The sequence below is a fragment of the Budorcas taxicolor genome, chromosome 3 (assembly GCF_023091745.1).
Source record: "Budorcas taxicolor isolate Tak-1 chromosome 3, Takin1.1, whole genome shotgun sequence".
NCBI classification, from domain to species: domain Eukaryota; kingdom Metazoa; phylum Chordata; class Mammalia; order Artiodactyla; family Bovidae; genus Budorcas; species Budorcas taxicolor.
The window spans coordinates 68,755,293-68,778,847 of NC_068912.1; the positions used below are offsets into that span (position 1 = coordinate 68,755,293).

A 23,555-nucleotide genomic window follows, 5' to 3' on the forward strand; every position below is an offset into this window, starting at 1 on the left:
TCCATGAAGATTAAGTGAGAATATGCAGTCCTCATGCAGAATATGAGAACAATAGTACTGAACTTTTTCATTCTATCACTGTCTGTTATATTATGGCCTAAACAGAATAATCAATCTGATAATATTTTGTCTCATGTGTAGACTGTGGGTTTTAGCACATGATAAACGTACTATTAGCTTGAAGTGAATTCTTAGAAAGTTAAAAATATCATATCTTATCTCTCCAACATGCCATATCTGTCCAATATGTCTTTCTCAAAAGTCATCTGTTACATTTAATATCCCAAATTTCTGACCCGTACTGATGACAGATCTCCATCTATTGTGATGCCATCCAGTACTTGATGGTAATATTTCACATGATTATTTTCTTCTGGCTACAGTTTAAAGGGCACTTCCTGTTTGTGAAGTAAAGCCTACAATACTATCAAAATATGTAACTGAAGGGTTACAGTATGACTTCCTGTGATTTTATTTCTATATCATTGCCTTAAATAGCAATGAGTAAATCTTCTAAATTATGTTGTAAGACTTCTTGCCCACGAAGCAATATATTCTGTAGTCTCATTGACAAAGTTTTTAAAAGACCATCCTTGGAGTCTTTGCATCAGTGGGGATATCACTGCTATGAGCCCAGGGTTTATAGAACACTGGCGAAAATTCTGAGGTACATCGACTTGGAAGGATTTGACCTACTACTCTCAGATTATATTGCATTTGTGGAAAAATCAAGATGCCGTTCTGAACTAAATTTTAACCTTGAATTTACTGAAATATGTGTGAATACAATTCTGTACTGGGTTTTTGCCAGAAAAGGTAGTCCTGACTTTGTGGAGCTGCTTCTCAAGAAGACAAAAGACTATGTTCAAGACAGAAGTTTTAACCTGGCACTGATATGGAGGTAATAATCTATGTTTTCAACATAAAAGGAGAAAATTTCTCTTTAAGGGATTATACTACTCCTTTTTTTCTAAAATGTATATGCATAGTGACTATATAAGGAATCCTGACTTGATTGTCCATTCATTTGTTCCTTCCTTCATTAGTTATTCAATAGAATTTTGCCTATATGTACATGATTATGTGTCAATAAATTACTAGTGGTTTGCCCTATAGAGCTTACATGTTAGTGCTCAAGATAATGCAACATTAGACAACCTAGATTTCTGTAACTAGTCAAAGACATTGCTTTTGTAATGTTGTGATCTCCTCTTTTTGAGAATACTGAAAATGTTTACCTATAATATTATGTATATAAACTGACTTCCAAAGTATAATTCAGAGTATAAACACATATTCACTTAGTAATATTTATTAAACATTAGAATTCTCTTTTTATGTTAATATTATTGGCAAATTTGACATCAAATTCCCCGGAGTTGACTACAATGAAAGTCAAATACCTGATTCAATCTGCTATGGAATCACATTTACATATAATCCAAACATGGCAATCTAGCTAATGAATATTACTGAGGATCTTATCAGAATACAATATCTAACATGACCTCATTGTAGTCTGTAATACAGATTTTAAAGTTACTTAGTTTGCACTAACTCCAATTTACTTTTTGGTTTGAATGTCTAATGAACAGAATAGATGTGCATATGTTCACTCATTCAACAAAATATTTATCACCTTACTATATATGAGGCACTGTACTTACCACAAGGATAGAACTATGTATGTAATGAAAAATAAGACAGATAAGATCAGTTTAAGACTAAACCAATTTCAATTCTTCCTGAAGCAGTGTCGTTTTCTCTTTTTTTTTTGAGTTTATTTTTATTTATTTTTAATTTTTTTAATTTTAAAATCTTTAATTCTTACATGCGTTCCCAAACATGAACCGCCCTCCCACCTCCCTCCCACCTCCCTCCCCTTAACAGCTCTCTGGGTCATCCCCATGCACCAGCCCCAAGCATGCTGTATCCTGCGTCAGACATAGACTGGCGATTCGATTCTTACATGATAGTATACATGTTAGAATGCCATTCTCCCAAATCATCCCACCCTCTCCCTCTCCCTCTGAGTCCAAAAGTCCGTTATACACATCTGTGTCTTTTTTGCTGTCTTGCATACAGGGTCGTCATTGCCATCTTTCTAAATTCCATATATATGTGTTGTTTTCTTGATGGTGTATTATGTGATCCTATGTGGTGTTAGAGAACCACTAGATTACTTTCCTTAATAATAACCTAAGCACAAAAACTGAGAGCTGAATTCTGCAATATCAATAAATAAAACTCCCAAATAGCACTTTTTTGTTGTTTTAAGGGCCATTATATATGTAACTATAGCAGAGATCAGCAACTTCTAACAATGAGTATCACTAACTGGACTAAGTAATGCCTTTGTGTATCCCTGACAGGCCCATAGGAAAGAAAAATGAAATGAAACAGAGGAAGAGAGGATTAAGTTTTTACAAAGGTTAATGGGGGAGTGGAGGGGCAAGGGAAAACTGAAAAGAAAGAACAGAAAATGAAAAAGAAACACACAGTGGGACATAACAGTGTGCCATTAACAACCGTTTTGATAAACTGTTTTAAGATTCATATATTCTGACTTAGATGCATCCTCAAGGTAAAACACCTTACAGACCAATTCTGTGTACCACAGCTTTTTGGGTCTTTCAGAGTCACAGAACTTTAAATTCAAATGGAACCTAAGAATTCATTAAGAAACCTCCCCCAGCCCCTCTTCCTGGACAACAACTCCCATAATGTATCCCTGGTTGCTGCTCATCTGGTCTCTGCTTGAACAACGCCAGTAGTAGTGGGTTAACTATTTCCTGAGATAAACCATTCCGTTACCAGGGGCCATTCTCTGTCCTAGCCATCCACTTCCCTCTCAAAGATTTTACCCAGTCCCACGACTTTAAATATCATCATATGTCAATGACTCCTAAATCTTTATCTCCAGCCCTGACCTCTCCTCTGAGCCCCAGACTCCTCTTATATTAGGCTGTTGGCTCAACATCTAAAATTTAACAGAAACAAAACAGAGTGTTGATCTAAGTTACCCTCTGCCTGCTAACTTGCTCCTTCTCTTGAATTCTCCACTAGATTAACAGCCTCTGTTGCTCAGGTCAGAAATCTAGGACTTATTCTTGTTTCTTCTCTTTCTTTCACATCACATCAGCAAATCTTTTTGACTTTATCTCTAAAACATATCCCAATTAGTTATACTTTTCATCTCCTCCATTCCTAACCGAGGTGAAGCCACCATTACTTCTTACCTAGATAACTCCAAAAGACTCCTACTAGAAATCTTCCAGCTTCCATTCTTCCTTCTTACAATCCATTCTTGAGGCAGCAGCCTGAGTGACCTTTTAAAAATGTAAAATAGGCCATACTTCTCATGTTTAAAATCATCCAAAGATTTCCCAGTACCAGTAGAAAAAAATTCAAAATCAATATCCATTTTTTAAAATTCCCATACAATCTATCCCCAAATCCAACCTCCCAAATCTATTCTTATGTCACTCTTCCTTGAACACTATATTCCAACCATGTATTGGTTGTCCACTATATACTCTTGCTAAAAGTAAGCTCCAGGAGGAACTTCCCAGGTGGTCCAGTGGTTAAGACTCTGTGCTTCAAATGCAGGGGGTGTAAGTGTGATCCCTGGTTGAGGGACTAAGATTCCACATGTCATGTGGTGTGGCAAAAAAAAAAAAAAAAATGCTCCATGAAAGGAGGAAGTTTGACTACTTCCTCAACAGTGAATCCTCAGTGCCTAGAACTATCCAGATACATAGTAAGTGGTTAATCAAGATTGTATTCGATGAAAAGTGAATTTTTATACTGTGTTTAGATTCTTCTTTCTCATAATGCACTGAATTCTGTCTCCATTTCTCCAACTCTGCCCCCAGAAATATAAAGGACAAAGTCTACTCACTCTGTCTCCTATATGAAAACCTCTCAAATATTTGAACATAGTTATTCTGACCCCATAAAGAATATCTTAAGCTTCCTACTATCTGTTGTTTATTTCTATAACAGCATCACTCTTTGGTCACCTCCCCTTGTATACACTCCAGTTTGATAATTTCCCTAATACAATCATAAAGTGTATAAATAGGACCCTGGGGAAAAAAATAAAAGACAGAATTAGTGAGGGAAAGGAACTTAAAGTTTGTTCATTTTTGCTTATTTATTATAGCAAAAATAAATGCTACTGTATGACAGACTGTAAGTGGTTAAAGAGAAAAAATATCATTCAGTTAAAATAATAGCAAGTATTTAGCATTTTCTAAGTACTAGGCATTGTGTTATTTGTTGGGGACACAAAAACAAAGTAGATATATTTCCTAATTTTGGAGAGCTCACAGACTAGTAAGCAGGCCATGAAAAGAATAATTACACTATGAATTCAGAAACAGAAGTATGTACAGGTAGAAAGAATATTGGACATTGTTAACACTATTGGGGAGGAGCAGATATCTAGAAGGCTCTTTAGAAGTGATGTCTTAAACTGATTTTTCAAAGATAAAAAGGAGTTTTCCCTGTCTTTCCATTGAAGAAACGTAATCTAGGCAGAGAGAGGCTGACTAAAGCCAAGAGAGACACAAACACATTTTATCCATTGACTATAGGCAACTCAGCAACTGCTAGAGAATGAGATGGAAATCAAGTAATAGTGAGCAATAAGGCCTAAAAGTGAAACTATGGAAGATTTTGTAGGCCATACTAAGAAATCTAAAATTTACACCATGGGTGATGCCGAGTCAGTGGAGATCAGAATTGTAGTATGAAAAGATTAACCAGCTCTCATCTGAAGACTGGACTGTGGGAAGAAAGGCTGCAGCTGGAGCTGACAGACCAGTTAGTAGTAGACCGCTCATCTGCATAGTCAGAATTTCTATGTAGAAAAGGTTGAGGGACACATCTGAAATAAAAGAGGCAGGTGGTTAGAGGAGTTGCTTGAAACTGAATTTGCATAGCATGCTCAGTATGCTAACTAAGATTATTTGGGTATTTATAATAATTTGGGAGGAAGAACTAATTCTGCTCTACTACCACCACCCTCCACACACAGCCCCTAGCCACCTTTTGTTATCATAACTGTCCAGGTAAGTTATAATGAGGACTTAAAACAATAGCAATGGGAAAAGAAGAGATATTACTAAACAGAATAACCAGAATTACAGTCGGTGACCAGAAGTAGAGAATGAAAGAGGAAGAAGAGTTAGACTTCAGATTTATAAATTTTGAGACTGGTTGATGATTATATTAGTTTCCTTTTGCTGCTATAACAAACTGCTACAAACTTAGCGGCTTAAAACAAGATAAATTTATTATTTTATATTTCTGATGATCAAAGTCCAAAATGAGGCTACAATGGCTCATACCAAGATGTCACAGGACAGATTCCTTCTGGAGGGCTCTAGTTAGAGGCATTAGCTGCTTTTGCCAGCTTCTAAAGCCTGCTTACATTCCTTGATTCATTTGTATGGAGCAATGAAAGACTATCAACAGCCAAAGCAACCTTGATAAAGAAGAAAAAAGCTAGAGGTATCATATGCCCTGATTTCAAACTATACTGCAAAGCTATAGTAATCAAAACAGTATAGCAATGGCATTTAAAAAAAAAAAACAGATAACATATATCAATGGAACAGAATTGAATGTCTAAAAATAAACCCATGCTTTCATGGTCAATCAATCCTGTGGTCATGTATGGATGTGAGACTTGGACTGTGAAGAAGGCTGAGTGCTGAAGAATTGATGCTTTTGAACTGTGGTGTTGGAGAAGACTCTTGAGACTCCCTTGGACTGTAAGGAGATCCAACCAGTCCATTCTGAAGGAGATCAGCCCTGGGATTTCTTGGAAGGAATGATGCTAAAGCTGAAACTCCGGTACTTTGGCCACCTCATGAGAAGAGTTGACTCATTGGAAAAGACTCTGATGCTGGGAGGGATTGGGGGCAGGAGGAGAAGGGGACGACCGAGGATGAGTTGGCTGGATGGCATCACGGACTCGATGGACGTGAGTCTGAGTGAACTCTGAGAGTTTGTGATGGACAGGGAGGCTTGGCGTGCTTCAATTCATGGGGTCGCAAAGAGTCGGACATGACTGTGGGACTGAACTGAACTGAACTGAACTGAACTGAATCTACAACAAAGGAAGCAGGAATATACTATGGGGAAAAGACAGCCTCTTCAGTAAATGGTATTGGGAAAATAGGATAGCTACATACAAACTGACCAGATTGTTACACTATATACAAAAATAAACTCAAAATTTATTTAAAACTGAAATATGAGATCAGAAATCATAAAAATTCTAGAAGAAAACATCAGTTCAGTTTAGTTCAGTCGCTCAGTTGTGTCCAACTCTTTGTGACCCCATGAACTGCAGCACACAGGGCCTCCCTGTCCATCACCAACTCCCAGAGTTCACTCAGACCCACGTCCATTGAGTCAGTGATGCCATCCAGCCATCTCATCCTCGGTCGTCCCCTTCTCTTCCTGCCCCCATGCCTCCCAGCATCAGAGTCTTTTCCAGTGAGTCAACTCTTCACATGAGGTGGCCAAAGTACTGGAGTTACAGCTTTAGCATCATTCCTTCCAAAGGAATCCCAGGGCTGATCTCCTTCAGAATGGACTGGTTGGATCTCCTTGCACTCCAAGGGACTCTCAACCGTCTTCTCCAACACCACAGTTCAAAAGCATCAATTCTTCGGCGCTCAGCCTTCTTCACAGTCCAACTCTCACATCCATACATGACCACAGGAAAAACCTTGACTAGATGGACCTTAGTCGGCAAAGTAATGTCTCTGCTTTTGAATATGCTATCTAGGTTGTTCATAACTTTTCTTCCAAGGAGTAAGCGTCTTTTAATTTCACGGCTGCAGTCACCATCTGCAGTGATTTTGGAGCCCCAAAAAAATAAAGTCTGACACTGTTTCCACTGTTTCCTCATCTATTTCCCATGAAGTGATGGGACTGGATGCCATGATCTTTGTTTTCTGAATGTTGAGTTTTAAGCCAACTTTTTCACTTTCCATTTTCACTTTCATCAAGAGGCTCTTTAGTTCCTCTTCACTTTCTGCCATAAGGGTGGTGTCATCTGCATATCTGAGGTGATTGATAATTTCTCCTGGCAATCTTGATTCCAGCTTGTGTTTCTTCCAGTCCAGCGTTTCTCATGATATACTTTGCATAAAAGTTAAATAAGCAGGGTGACAATATACAGCCTTGACGTACTCCTTTTCCTATTTGGAACCAGTCTGTTGTTCCATGTCCAGTTCTAACTGTTGCTTCCTGACCTGCATACAGATTTCTCAAGAGGCAGGTCAGGTGGTCTGGGATTCCCATCTCTTTCAGAATTTTCCACAGTTTATTGTGATCCACACAGTCAAAGGCTTTGGCATAATCAATAAAGCAGAAAGAGATGTTATTATGGAGCTCTCTTGCTTTTTCCATGATCCAGTGGATGTTGGTAATTTCATCTCTGGTTCCTCTGCCTTTTCCAAAACGAGCTTGAACATCTGGAAGTTCATGGTTCACGTATTGCTGAAGCCTGGCTTGGAGAGTTTTGAGCATTACTTTACTACCGTGTGAGAGAAGTGCAATTGTGTGGTAGTTTGAGCATTCTTTGGCATTGGCTTTCTTTGGGATTGGAATGAAAACTCACTTTTCCAGTGCTGTGGCCACTGCTGAGTTTTCCAAATTTGCTGACATATTGAGTGCAGCACTTTCACAGCATCATCTTTCAGGATTTGAAATAGCTCAACTGGAATTCCATCACCTCCCCTAGCTTTGTTCATAGTGATGCTTTCTAAGGCCCACTTGACTTCATATTTCAGGATGGCTGGCTCTAGATGAGTGATCATACCATCGTGATTATCTGGGTCGTGAAGATCATTTTTGTAAGGTTCTTCTGTGTACTGTTGCCACCTCTTCTTAATATCTTATGCTTCTGTTAGGTCCATACCATTTCTGTCCTTTATCGAGCCCATCTTTGCATGAAATGTTCCCTTGGTATCTCTAATTTTCTTGAAGAGATTCCTAGTCTTTCCCATTCTGTTCTTTTCCTCTATTTCTTTGCATTGATTGCTGAAGAAGGCTTTCTTATCTCTTCTTGCTATTCTTTGGAGCTCTGCATTCAGATGCTTATATCTTTCTTTTTCTCCTTTGCTTTTCACCTCTCTTCTTTTCACAGCTATTTGTAAGGCCTCCCCAGACAGCCATTTTGCTTTTTTGCATTTCTTTTCCATGGGGATGGTCTTGATCCCTGTCTCCTGCACAATGTCACGAACCTCCGTCCATAGTTCATCAGGCACTCTATCTATCAGATCTAGGCCCTTAAATCTATTTCTCACTTCCACTGTATAATCATAAGGGATTTGACTTAGGTCATACCTGAATGGTCTAGTGGTTTTCCCTACTTTCTTCAATTTAAGTCTGAATTTGGTAATAAGGAGTTCATGATCTGAGCCACAGTCAGCTCCTGGTCTTGTTTTTGTTGACTGTATAGAGTTTCTCCATCTTTGGCTGCAAAGAATATAATCAATCTGATTTTGGTGTTGACCACCTGGTGATGTCCATGTGTAGAGTCTTCTCTTGTGTTGTTGGAAGAGGGTGTTTGCTATGACCAGTGCATTTTCTTGGCAAAACTCTGTTAGTTTTTGCCCTGCTTCATTCTGCATTCCAGGGTCAAATTTGCCTGTTACTCCAGGTGTTTCTTGACTTCCTACTTTTGCATTCCAGTCCCCTATAATGAAAAGGACATCTTTTTGGGTGTTAGTTTTAAAAGGTCTTGTAGGTCTTCATAGAACCGTTCAACTTCAGCTTCTTCAGCATTACTAGTTGGGGCACAGACTTGGATTACTGTGATATTGAATGGTTTGCCTTGGAAATGAACAGAGATACATCAGTTTTAGCAATATTTTCTTAAATACATATCCTCAGGGAAAGGCAACAAAAGCAAAAATAAACAGATAGAACTACATCATAATAAAAAAGCTTGTCAATAGCAAAGGAAAGCATCAACAAAATGAAAAGGCTACCTATTGAGTAAGGGGAGATATGTACAATATATCCAATCAAAGGTTAATATCTAAAACATGTAAAGAACTCAATATTATAAGAATAAAATTTTGAAAAAGGGCTGGAGACCCAATAGGTGTTTTTCCAAGGAAGACATACACATGGCTTATAGACATGAAAAGAGGCTCAACATCACTAGTATCAGTGTGTGTGCATGTGCGCACACATATTCAGTCAGTTCACTTCAGTCACTGAGTCATATCTGGCTCTTTGTGACCCGATGAACCGCAGTACGCCAGGCCTCCCTATCCATCATCAACTCCCGGAGTCTACCCAGACCCAAGTCCATTGAGTCAGTGATGCCATCCAACCATCTCATCCTCTGTCCTCCCCTTTTCCTCCCACCCCCAATCTTTCCCAGCATCAGGGTCTTTTCAAATGAGTCAGCTCTTCGCATCAGGTGGCCAAGGTATTGGAGTTTCAGGTTCAACATCAGTCCTTCCAATTAACACTCAGGACAGATCAGCTTTAGGATGGACTAGTTAGATCTCCTTGCAGTCCAAGGGACTCTCAAAAGTCTTCTCCAACACCGCAGTTCAAGCATCAATTCTTCAGCGCTCAGCTTTCTTCACAGTCCAACTCTCACATCCATACATGACTACTGGAAAAACCATGACGTTGACTAGATGGACCTTTGTTGGCAAAGTAATGTCTCTGCTTTTCAATATGCTATCTACGTTGGTCATAGCTTTCCTTCCAAGGAGTAAGTGTCTTCTAATTTCAAGGCTGCAGTCACCATCTGCAGTGATTTTGTAGCCCCCCAAAATAAAGTCAGCTGCTGTTTCCACTGTTTCCCTATCTGTTTGCCATGAAGTGATGGGACTGGATGCCGTGATCTTAATTTTCTGAATGTTGAATTTTAAGTCAACTTTTTCACTCTCCTCTTTCACTTTCATCAAGAGGCTCTTCAGTTCTTCTTCACTTTCTGCCATAAGAGTGGGTCATCTGCATATCTGAGGTTATTGATCTTTCTCCTGGCAATCTTGATTCCAGCTTGTGCTTGATTCAGCCCAGCATGTCTCATGATGTACTCTGCATAAAAGTTAAATAAGCAGGGTGACAATATACAGCCTTGACGTACTCCTTTTCCTATTTGGAACCAGTCTGTTGTTCCATGTCCAGTTCTAACTGTTGCTTCCTGACCTGCATACAGATTTCTCAAGAGGCAGGTCAGGTGGTCTGGGATTCCCATCTCTTTCAGAATTTTCCACAGTTTATTGTGATCCACAGAGTCAAAGGCTTTGGCATAGTCAATAAAGCAGAAATAGATGTTTTTCTGGAACTCTGTTACTTTTTCCATGATCCAGTGGATGTTGGCAATTTGATCTCTGGTTCCTCTGCCTTTTCTAAAACCATCTTGAACATCTGGAAGTCTTGGTTCATGTATTGCTGAAGCCTGGCTTGGAGAAATTTGAGCATTACTTTACTAGCATGTGATATGAATGCAATTGTGTGGTAGTTTGAGCATTCTTTGGCATTTCCAATGAAAATGCAAGAAGATAGGACGCCGAAACATAAACTCCCCAGGTCGGTACGTTCCCAATATGCTACTGGAGATCAGTGGAGAAATAACTCCAGAAAGAATGAAGGGATAGAGCCAAAGCGAAAATAACACCCAGCTGTGGATGTGACTGGTGATAGAAGCAAGGTCCGATGCTGTAAAGAGCAATATTGCATAGGAACCTGGAATCTTAGGTCTATGAAACAAGGCAAATTGGAAGTGGTCAAACGAGATGGCAAGAGTGAACGTCCACATTCTAGGAATCAGGGAACTAAGATGGGTTGAAATGGGTGAATTTAACTCAGATGACCATTATATCTACTACTGCAGGCAGAAATCCCTTACAAGAAATGAAGTACAGTTTCCCACAGGTTTTGGGTTGTTGTGTTTTCATTTTCATTTGTTTCTATGCATATTTTGATTTCTTTTTTTATTTCTTCTGTGATTTGTTGGTTATTCAGCAGCGTGTTGTTCAGCCTCCATATGTTGGAATTTTTAATAGTTTTTCTCCTGTAATTGAGATCTAATCTTACTGCATTGTGGTCAGAAAACATGCTTGGAATGATTTTAGTTTTTTTGAATTTATCAAGGCTAGATTTATGGCCTAGGATGTGATCTATCCTGGAGAAGGTTCCGTGTGCACTTGAGAAAAAGGTGAAATTCATTGTTTTGGGGTGAAATGTTCTATAGATATCAATTAGGTCTAACTGGTCCATTGTATCATTTAAAGTTTGTGTTTCCTTGTTAATTTTCTGTTTAGTTGATCTATCCATAGGTTTGAGTGAGGTATTAAAGTCTCCCACTATTATTGTGTTATTGTTAATTTCCCCTTTCATATTTGTTAGCATTAGCCTACATATTGTGGTGCTCCTATGTTGGGTAATTGTTATACCTTCTTCTTGGGTTGATCCTTTGATCATTATGTAGTGTCCTTCTTTGTCTCTTTTCACAGCCTTTGTTTTAAAGTCTATTTTATCTGATATGAGTATTGCTACTCCTGCTTTCTTTTGGTCTCTATTTGCATGGAGTATCTTTTTCCAGCCCTTCACTTTCAGTCTGTATGTGTCCCCTGTTTTGAGGTGGGTCTCTTGTAGACAACATATATAGGGGTCTTGTTTTTGTATCCATTCAGCCAGTCTTTGTTTTTGGTTGGGGCATTCAACCCATTTATGTTTAAGGTAATTATTGATAAGTATGATCCCATTGCCATTTACTTTATTGTTTCGGGTTCAAGTTTATACACCCTTTTTGTGTTTCCTGTCTAGAGAAGATCCTTTAGCATTTGTTGGAGAGCTGGTTTGGTGGTGCTGAATTCTCTCAGCTTTTGCTTGTCTGTAAAGTTTTTGATTTCTCCTTCATATTTGAATGAGATCCTTGCTGGGTACAGTAATCTGGGCTGTAATTTTCTTTCATCACTTTAAGTATGTCCTGCCATTCCCTCCTGGCCTGAAGAGTTTCTATTGAAAGATCAGCTGTTATCCTTATGGGAATCCCCTTGTTGTGTTATTTGTTGTTTTTCCCTTACTGCTTTTAATATTTGTTCTTTGTGTTTGATCTTTGTTAATTTGATTAATATGTGTCTTGGGGTGTTTCACCTTGGGTTTAAACTGTCTGGGACTCTCTGGGTTTCTGGACTTGGGTGATTATTTCCTTTCCCATTTTAGGGAAGTTTTCAACTATTATCTCCTCAAGTATTTTCTCATGGTCTTTATTTTTGTCTTCTTCTTCTCAGACTCCTATGATTCGAATGTTGGGGTGTTTAACATTGTCCTGGAGGTCTCTGAGTTTGTCCTCATTTCTTGTAATTCATTTTTCTTTTTTCCTCTCTCATTCATTTATTTCTACCATTCTATCTTCTACTTCACTGATCCTATCTTCTGCCTCCATTATTGTACTATTTGTTCCCTCCAGAGTGTTTTTTATCTCATTTATTGAAAAAGGAACCCTCTTACACTGTTGGTCGGAATGCAAACTAGTACAGCCACTATGGAGAACAGTGTGGAGATTCCTTAAAAAAATGGAAATAGAACTGCCTTATGATCCAGTAATCCCACTACTGGGCATACACACCAAGAAAACCAGAATTGAAAGAGACACATGTACCTCAGTGTTCATCACAGCACTGTTTAATAGCCAGGACATGGAATCAACCTAGATGTCTGTCAGCAGATGAATGGATAAGAAAGCTGTGGTACATACACACAATGGATTATTACTCAGCCATTAAAAAGAATACATTTGAATCAGTTCTAATGAGGTGGATGAAACTGGAGCCTACTATACAGAGTGAAGTAAGCCAGAAAGAAAAATACCAATACAGTATACTAATCCATATATATATATGGAATTTAGAAAGATGGTAATGATAACCCTGTATGTGAGAAAGCAAAAGAGACACAGATGTGTAGAACAGTCTTTTGGACTCTGTGGGAGAGGGAGAGGGTGGGATGATTTAGGAGAATGGCACTGAAACATGTATAATTTCAAATATGAAAAGAATCACCAGTCCAGGTTCAATGCATGATACAGGATGCTTCGGCTGGTACACTGGGATGACCCAGAGGGATGGTACGGGGAAGGGAGGTGGGGGGAGGGGTTCAGGATGGGGAACACGTGTACACCCGTGGCAGATTCATGTTGATGTATGGCAAAACCAATACAATAATGTAAGGCAATTAGCCTCCAATTAAAATAAATAAATTTATTTAAAAAAAAGAAATGGAGTAACCATCACGGTCAACAAAAGAGTCCGAAATGCAGTTCTTGGGTGCAATTCAAAAACGACAGAATGATTTCTGTTCATTTCCAAGGCAAACCATTCAACATCACGGTAATCCAAGTCTATGCCCCGACCAGTAACACTGAAGAGGCTGAAGTTGAATGGTTCTATGAAGACCTACAAGACCTTTTAGAATTAACACCCAAAAAAGATATCCTTTTCATTATAGGGGACTGGAATGCAAAAGTAGGAAGTCAAGAAACACCTGGATTAACAGGTAAATTTGGCCTTGGAATGCTGAATGAAGCAGGGCAAATAATAGAGTTTTGCCAAGAGAATCCACTGATCATAGCACACATATTAGAGAAATGCAAATTAAAACCATAATGAGATCACTTCCCACTTGTCAGAATGTTTGTTATCAAAAAGACAACAAATAAGTGTTAATGAAAAGAAAAGGGAAACTTTGTGCACTGTGGCTGAAAATGTAGACTGTGCAGTCACTGTGGAAAACAGTATGTAGGTTCCTCAAAAAATTAAAAATAGAGTTACCATAGGACTCAGCAAGTTCACTTCTGGGTATTTATGTGAAGAAAATGAAAACACGAATTCAAAAAGATATATGCATGTCTATGTTCATTGCAGCATTATTTACAGGACCCAAGATATGGAAGTAACCTAAGTAACCATAGTAGATAAAGAAGTCATGTCTGTGTATATACACATAAATACAAAGGATTATTACTCATCCATAAAAAAAATAAGATCTTCCTATTTGTGATAACATCAACAGATTTAGAAGACATTCAGTTCAGTTCAGTTCAGTTCAGTCACTCTGTAGTGTCCAACTCTTTGCAACCCCATGAATTGCAGCACACCAGGCCTCCCTGTCCATCACCAAATCCTGGAGTTCACTCAGACTCATATCCATCGAGTCAGTGATGCCATCCAGCCATCTCATCCTCTGTCATCCCCTTCTCCTCCTGCCCCCAATCCCTCCCAGCATCAGAGTCTTTTCCAATGAGTTAACTCTTCGCATGAGGTGGCCAAAGTATTGGAGTTTCAGCTTCAGCATCATTCCTTCCAAAGAATACCCAGGGCTGATCTCCTTCAGAATGGACTGGTTGGATCTCCTTGCAGTCCAAGGGACTCTCAGGAGTCTTCTCCAACACCACAGTTCAAAGGCATCAATTCTTCAGCACTTAGCTTTCTTCACATTCCAACTCTCACATCCATACATGACCACTGGAAAAGTCATAGCCTTGACTAGACAGACATTACACTAAGTGAAATAATTTAAATAGAGAAAAATAAATACTATATTATTTCACTTACACATAGAATCTAAAAAACAAAACAAATGAACAACAACAAAAAAAGGAAACAGACTCACAGATACAAACTATTGGTTTTAGGGGGCAGCAGGGTTAGGAGTTGGAAGAAATAGGTAAAGGAGATTAAGGGGTACAAACTTCAAGTTATAAAATAAGTAATGGGGATGTAATTTGCAGCATCGGGGATATAGTCAATAATATCATAATAACTTTGCACAGTAACAGATGATGAATTGTAGTGGTCAGTTCATAATATATTTAATATTCAATATTAAATATCAAACTATTATGTTGTATACCTGAAAACATATTAACCACACTTCAATTAAAAATAAAATAAAATTGACAAATGACCTCACTGTACCTTCTCAGCATTTCCATACTTATCCTGCCTTACTTTTTCTTTTTCCCCCACAATATTTATCAGAACCTCTACATACTATAATATTATCTTGTCTGCTATGATCATTCTGTATTGTTTGTTTCCCCTCACTGCTGTATTAGCAAGAAAGGAGGTATCTTTGTTTTGTTCACTCATATATCCCAAGTACCCAAAAGAGTGCCTGGCATACAGTATGCACTCAATAAGTATTTGTTGAATAAATGAATAGCAGAGACATTACTTTGCGGACTAAGGTCCGCCTAGTCAAGGCTATGGTTTTTCCTGTAGTCATGTATGGATATGAGAGTTGGACAGTGAAGAAGGCTGAGCGCCGAAGAATTGATGCTTTTGAACTGTGGTGTTGGAGAAGACTCTTGAGAGTCCCTTGGACTGCAAGGAGATCCAACCAGTCCATTCTGAAGGAGATCAGCCCTGGGATTCCTTTGGAAGGAATGATGCTAAAGCTGAAACTCCAGTACTTTGGCCACCTTATGTGAAGAGTTGACTCATTGGAAAAGACTTGGATGCTGGGAGGGACTGGGGCCAAGAGGAGAAGGGGACGACAGAGAATGAGATGGCTGGATGGCATCACTGACTCGATGGATGTGAGTCTGAGTGAACTCCGGGAGTTGGTGGAGTCTGAGTGAACTCCAGGGGGGCCTGGCATGCTGCGATTCATGGGGTCGCAAAGAGTCAGACACGACTGAGTGACTGAACTGAACTGAACTGAATTCATGTTACTGTCATAGATGAAATTGCCTGAGAATAGTTAGTCAGATGAAAATAGTCAAAAGGCCACATTTACTTTACTCAGATGTTAAGGGCAGAGAAAGAGGGATCAGTGAAAGAGGGTTAAGAATGAATAGTCAAAGAGGTAGCTGCATCTTAAAGAGAATGGTCCCACTGAGCCATGGGAAAATATCTCAAGAAAGTCAACTGTGTCAAATATCAGAGATAAAATTATTGTGAAGAAACATATATTGAATTGGCAGTCAGACCAAAAGAGAAATACTAGGAAACATTTTAGAAATAACTATTATAGCTGCAAAACAGAATCATTCTCTGTATATCTCTATGGAAATATTATATCCCATTTTGTAACTGTGTATATGACAGGTTTTCAGATACAGAGGGTTCAGTTCATTAAGCTCACATTTAAAAACTGATTCTTGACTTGCTTGCCTCCCTCCATCCAATATAAGCACTGTTATAATTAACTGTCAGTACAGATTAAGCAAATTTTGGTTTACAATAACATGGTCTTTAAATGTGAGGATTAATCATATGCCATTTGGGTATAGACTAGACATTCAAATCTCATTTTAAACCTATTTGAGTTTTAGTTATGTTTCAACATTTTTGGTCCAAAGTATCTTCTACAGGTAATCTTAATCTTAATATCTTAAAATCAGCTAATATCTCTAAATCTTAAAAAGGTCCACTTATGGTATTTTTTGCTCCCTAAGTCCCCTAAATCCCAACACTTATAAGACTTTTAAGTCAAATATCTTGAGTTAGCAAGATGAATAAATGAGATTGTTCTTGAAAATTCTAAGTGATTACACTTCACCAAAAATCTTATTAGGTCCAAAGCTATAGAAGAAATTAATATTTTAATAATATTAAAATTAAATATTTTAACTTTGATTAATTAAAAAATAATAATAATTCTCAGGATAATAGTAAAAAAAATCACTTAACATATACTTGAGTATCTACTATGGGTCAATCATTGTTCTAGGCATTTAGGGATATAATAGTATACTAAACAGACAAAAAGCATTGCCCCATAGAACTTAAAATTTTATAGTTTATCTTGCCCACCCATTTATTTTGAAGATAAGAAAATGAAAGATTAGAGACATTAAGCAAGTTGTCTAAAATGATAAGGGCTAAATGGAGCTATGTACAAAGAGCCATAAGGAGTAAGACAAAATCAGGCAATCAAAGAACACTTTGCAAAAGTTTATTTGATAGAGTCTTATACAATCAGCAAGACTTGCCCCAGAATTGAAAGTGGAAGGGAAGAACACACAGAAATCCAAGAAACATAGAAAAGTTGAAGGCAGTTGTGATTTGGGAAAGTGAATACCAATAATCAGGAGAAAGAATACAGAGGTAGTTTAGAAATTGAATTTTGCATATGTGTTAGAAGTATTTGTGAAAAAGAGGAAATATTCAGGACAATATTGATCTGGAGATGACTCTAGGAGAGAGTTGATATATACTTTATATAGAATTAAATGGATATATATAGTATCACTGGCAGAGTGTTAACAAAATCTTACTTCTTAATTTCTAAAATGCTATTCTGCACTGCACATTTTTTTTTTTTAAATCATAAAACTTGGCATTTCAGAGTTCAGTGAAGCTTTGAAGATAGACTTTTGGTCTAGTAATTTTCATGCTGTACTTTTTGGAGTTCCTGACAAGAACCACAGGGGAGGTCTCTAGGACCCCAAATACACATCAACAAGAGAATTTATCTAATATAGAACATATATTTTAGATAGCAAATTCTTGCATAACAACACTCCAATGTTGGTTTATATCTGTAAATGAAACATTCTTTCCAATCTTTATTGCCAAACATCCACTAATCATTCAATTCTTAGCTCCAGGATAACCTACAGGCAATGAGTATTCTAGGTAGAGTTGAGTGCCTCTCCTCAATGCTTTTACAGTATCTTAAGCATATTTCTATCATAGCAATTATCATCTTGCATTGAAGTTTTTAAAATTAGTTGCTATTTCCCTTACTAGACCATAATAAGCATCTTTCATCTCTGCAAATCTAGTACTTAGTACACTCTGGACAAGTGTTAAATAAATTAGCTAATGAATGCCTGAGCAAATGAACACATAAATAAATGCATGAGGAAAGGGAGACTCAAAGAGGCTGACTTACCCAATGTCACACATCTTATTAGGAGAACCGAAACCTAGAAACTAGAACTTTTAAATCTCTACTGTTTTGGGCATTATATCATGTCACCTCTCATTTTAATTATTTGAAATCCTAAATTTCTTTTTGAATAATGCTCTCCTTGATAGGCATAATTGTCTAAAACTAATATTTATAGTTTGTATGTGGTTTTGGACTATATCAGTATTTTATTAGACCAATCAAGAGAATTCTAGAGACAGGACTATGAGTAATATTTCCCTTTCTTTGGTCCTAAAATCCATGTTTACTTGGCCAAATCAAGGCTTCATAATTAATTAAAACAATCCCCTATGGTTGATTCTACCATGTCCTATTTACATATCTTGACCAATTTAATAGCAAACATAAATGTCCATGAACTGAAACAACTGCAAGAACTACATACAATTTAAAAAAATAAAATTTTCATTTCTGTCATAAAAGAGCATAAATTTTCAAGTCCAGCCACCATATAGTACTCCAGGAAAAGCAAGATTTCAGAGAACTCTCAAAACTCTACTGAAGAAGGAAAATTAAATTCTGTCCTTGAGAGACCTGATATGGTCCTCATCATAATTTACATTTCTTCAACCTGAAAATACCAATTCTAATTTTATTAAAGTGAAAAAATAGAATTAAGGTAGTTACACTGTTTCTTTTTTCAGTCTAATTTTCAAACTCAATTCAATCCCAAGCCTGATATATGATTAAGAACAACAAAAACAAAAAGATATCAAAAGGGTCACATAATTCTGTTCTATTAAAAAGTGAAATACAAAAGTCTGTCCTTCTATTCCATTTTAGATTTTCTAGAGCTATATCAATTTCATAATGCAACTTCTAATCACTATGGATTTCTCAAATGAGAAACAGAATTGCTATCACTAAAGTTAAATATTTTCCATACAATATAAATCTTTTTTTTTTTTACACATGTAAAAGGGGTTTAAGTATGTAGTAGGAGCTTTCTTATTTTTTAATCTTCAAGTTGGCCTAGATTCAGAGTGGAAAACTCTTTTTAAGACATATTATATATAAAGGTAAAGTTACATTAAAGTTATTTAAGATAATACTATGATTTTAAGACAAACAGTTTACCACATTTCTTAATTCTACATTCAATGAGGTCTTGTTTGTTTGTCTGGTTCACAGAACTTTCACTCCAGTATACTGTCCAAGCCCATTAAGTGGCATCACACCTCTACTATACGTAGCTCAGACGAGACAATCCAGTATCTTAAAAATACTCCTGCAATATGGAATCTTAGAAAGAGAAAATAACCCTGTCAACATTGTGTTAACAATATTGCTCTACCCTTCAAGAGTGAGAATAATGGTTGATCATGAATTGGTAGACATCGAGGAAGATGCCAAAACATGTTTAGTGCTCTGTTCCAGAGTGCTTTCCACCATTTCAATCAGGGAAATAGAGGTAAGCAAATATTGTACTTTTTACTTTGACTCAATTATTGATCAAGTTTAAGACAGAACTGTGAGGCAAGAATAAAGTCAATTTTAAACCTATGGATCCAGTGAAAATTAATCACTGAGCATATGCTTATAAATTAAAAACAAGTAGAATTTCAATTTTCTTGAACATTAACTCTTTTAGCTCATAATTTTATATCTTCTAAATATGAAATAATTTTTAAAATTTAAATCTATAGTTTATTTTAGCATTTAAGTTGATGTATGTTATTATTATATCCTAATTACATGATAACCTGTTTATTAGGATTTCTATATCTATTAAAATCACAACAAATTAAATTTTTAACAGACTTCTTTTCCTATAGAATATTTTAAAATAAAAGTTGCATTTCTCCCCACATAAAATCACAAAACATAAAATCATAAAACATATTTTGCTTTTCAAAATTCCTGAACGATTTTAAGCATGAAAATATAAAGGCTTTAAATATTTGTTCAGTTGAAAATATCTAGCCCTCAGAAATAAGAAGAATTTCTCCTTGATAAGGTTTAGGGAAAAAAAACAACAAACAAATGATGCAACAGGCATGTTCACCCTGTCAAAATGAACTGCAAGTTTCAGCATCAAACTGTATCAAGTTTATTAGTGTCAAAAAATAAGTCTGCTTAAGATAAAGAAGGTAGCCCTATAAATTTAAACCAGTCACATTACTAAAGAATTTAGCAATTCCCCTTGTCTTTAAAGGTGTAACTTCATAAATAAACTCCTAAGAAATATAATTCTGTTGCATCTTTAATTTTCTTAAGCCTCAACTATGTATATCAATCAGACACCCCTGGGCCAATTGGAAGGAGGGCAAATTGGTCAAATTGTAGCTCAGTTGGTAAAGAATCTGCCTGCAATGCAGGAGATGGGGTTAGATCCCTGGGTTGGGAAGATCCCCTGGAGAAGGAGATTCTTCTTCTCCAGTATTCTTGCCTGGAGAATTCCCATGGATGGGGTCACAAGAGTCAGACACCACTTAGTGACTAAACCACCACCACCATTTTGGCAACCGGTTTTAGGAATTTGCTTGTCCTTGTCCAGTGTTAGTTTTGTACCATTATTATAGGACATATTGATTCTCAGGCATCTCTGTGAATGCTATTCCTGAAGTACACTCAAAATAGAACAGTATCAGTAATAGGATAGAGTGAGTTGATCAAAATCTTTGCCTGAATGGCATAGTTAAAGCTGGATTCCAGTCAACTGCAGTTTAATAAATGAAGTAGCATTGAGCAAGGAGGTGAAAGATGGCATAAAAACCAGCTTAAAGAACACTTCAAATAACCTGCTTTGCATTACCATACTTCCCAGTTTTATTGTAAATATACATATACATATCTTTACTTCTAGACTACAGTTCTGTGAGCCCAGAGACTATGTCTGTTTTGTGTAGCCTAGCAATTATCCTAAGCACCAAGCTCACTGCTAAATATATACAAAATATTCTTTAAAAATTATTTATTAATGAAAAATTATATATCATTTAAGTATCATACAATCTGTAAAGAAGTAATACAGTAGATGTCTTTTACCTCTGAATCAGGCTAATAACATTTGTCTTCTAGAACTAAATATTTAAAAGGTTACCTTAACTAAACCTTAAAAAGTCATCTTCATGGGGATGGACCTCTTGTCAGATCTTCTCGTGATTCAGCAGTATGAAATTTTACACTACAACGATTGGCATTACCTGGCAGATTTATGTTGTCTGTGTGTATGTGCTTAGTTGCTTCAGTCATGTCTAACTCTTTGTGACTCTATGGACCATAGCCTCTAAAGGCTCCTCTGTCCATGGGGATTCTCCAGACAAGAATACTGGAGTCCCCTCCTCCAGGGGATCTTCCCAACCCAGGGACCGAACCTGCATCTTCTTATATCTACTGCATTGGCTAGAGCCTCCTGGGACCCCAAATCAACTAAATCAGAAATTCAGGAATAGAACCTCAGCACTGATAGTTTCTAAAGTCTCCTAGATAATTTCAGTTTATGGTCAAATTGACAACACCCTAAAGGAGAAGCTAATAAACCATAAGTATTTGATCTGTCTAAAATTAAAAACACAGAGTCACTGTTGTAAGAAATAATGTTTTGTGTCCTTAGACATAAAAGACATTAAACTTTATATGTGATTTTGTGAATAAAATGGGTATAAAAATTCTTGACTCAGGCAAAAATGTTTTGGGGAAAAAAAGCATTATAAGGGTTAATAAACTTAAGATACAATTCTGTGAATTTAAATAAAAAATTAAAATGTTTATAATTTGGACAAATCCAGTGATTAATATTACAAATTTAAAATATTTCTCTTTTCTTTAGATGCAGCTAAGTTTAGGAAGACGTCCAATTATTTCAAATTGGCTGGACTACATTCCTTCAACAAGATACAAAGATCCATGTGAACTATTACATCTCTGCAGAATAACCATCAGGGCTCAACTACTAACCAACAATATGCTCCCAAATGGAATATTTTCACTTCTAATTCCTGTTCGTCTACAGAACTATCTGAATTTAGAAAACTAATGAACATCTTTTTGGCGTTCTTTAAGGATGCTCACTGTTGTATGGTTTAGAAGTTAATAAACTATTAACTTCACACAGATTTTTACTGCACTGAACATTCCATTAGAAAATATATTTTTTCACATCACATACTAAATGAATCACTTTTAAATCAGTATATGGATGTACCCATTACTTATCTATATAGTGGAACAAACTATATGCATTTTAATAACATTTTAGTTTTACCCTTTTATTCCATTTTTAAAAGTTATTTTGGCCTTGGAGCATGCTTATTACTTGTGAAAAATCTGGTTATATTACTATCTAAGCTAGGTTACTGTTGTTAAGTCGCTTCAGTCGTGTCCAACTCTATGTGACCCCATAGACGGCAGCCCACTAGGCTCCCCTGTCCCTGGGATTCTCCAGGCAAGAACACTGGAGTGGGTTGCCATTTCCTTCTCCAGTGCATGAAAGTGAAAAGTGAAAGTGAAGTCGCTCAGTCGTGTCTTACTCTTAGCGACTCCATGAACTGCAGCCCACCAGGCTCCTCCGTCCATGGGATTTTCCAGGCAAGAGTACTAGGTTAGGTAAATATTATTTTATATTTTGCATTCATAATAACAAACGTTTATTGAGTTACTTTGCAAATAAAACACAGTGCCTGGTAGTAGAGAATAATTAATTAAATTAATAGGTGATCCCTTCCTTGAGAGAATTTATAATTCTGTAGCAGCTATGGTCACAAAAAATACAAGGCAAAGAATTAGTCAATTAAAGTGCTGGGAGTAGGATAATAGAAATGTATTATGTCTGGAAATAATTAGCTTTAAATTACAGCAGGGAGCTTGAGTATTTTGGTATATGATACCTTTGAATACTAGACTAGCAGTAGTTTTTTAGTGAGATATAGTTGCATATAACATTAAATAGTTTCAGGTATAAACATAACGATCCAATAAATTTATATACTGTGAAATAATCACCATAATAAGTCCAGTTAACATCCATCATCATACATTACAATTTTTCTTGTGATGAGAACTCAAAACCTACTCTCTTAGCATTTTTGAAATATACAATACAATATTAACTATAGCCACCAAGCTGCACATTACATCCTCAGGACATATTTATAACTCAAAGTTTGCACTTTTTGACCACATTCACCCATTTTGTCCACCCTCAAGTTATATGTATTTTAATACAAATAAAGAAACCATTTTGACCCAACATCACATTAGTTAAATCTTCATACTCTTTGGTAAGAAAGGAACTTGTTATCTTAAAAAAACAACAGTGTATTCTACAACAGTTTTTTAGTTCTGTGCTTCTTTAATATCTAGAGTATTAGACGCCTCTTTATATAACTAGAGAGAAGTCAACTGTTGGAAGATGAGAACTGGGAGAAAATTCTCCATGGGTCTCTCATGTTATGAGCGGAGGAACTGATTGCCTTACTCTTGACTATCTTTTTAAGGATGCTTGTATAGTGAGCAGCCTTAGAAAATAGAGATAGTGACTCCCTCTGAGCAGAGGGCAGGTTTGCGCAGTGTCTAATGTAATAAAGGCAATGTTTTCCTCTGGGGAAATAAATGGTCAAGCAGGTGTGCTTACAACTCATTTTAAAGGACTGGAGTTTTGAAAGCTTGGGGTT

General features: G+C 36.8%; 1 protein-coding gene across 1 annotated transcript; it reads left to right on the top strand.

The window, feature by feature from the left end:
- The first annotated feature begins 500 nt into the window (after positions 1-500).
- ASB17 (ankyrin repeat and SOCS box containing 17) lies at positions 501-21,919 on the top strand. Its single transcript, XM_052638286.1, has 3 exons — positions 501-901; positions 19,072-19,351; positions 21,713-21,919. Exons 1-3 carry the CDS (start codon positions 501-503, stop codon positions 21,917-21,919), a joined length of 888 nt encoding a protein of 295 aa, XP_052494246.1.
- The last annotated feature ends 1,636 nt before the right edge of the window (positions 21,920-23,555 follow it).

Bases quoted from the DNA above. Each gene is read 5' to 3' on its own strand.
- ASB17 (XM_052638286.1), top strand. From the start codon at position 501: ATGAGTAAATCTTCTAAATTATGTTGTAAGACTTCTTGCCCACGAAGC. The intron at 902-19,071 runs GTAATAATCTAT...TCTGGTTCACAG, and splicing joins AACCTGGCACTGATATGGAG to AACTTTCACTCCAGTATACT. The intron at 19,352-21,712 runs GTAAGCAAATAT...TCTTTTCTTTAG, and splicing joins TTTCAATCAGGGAAATAGAG to ATGCAGCTAAGTTTAGGAAG.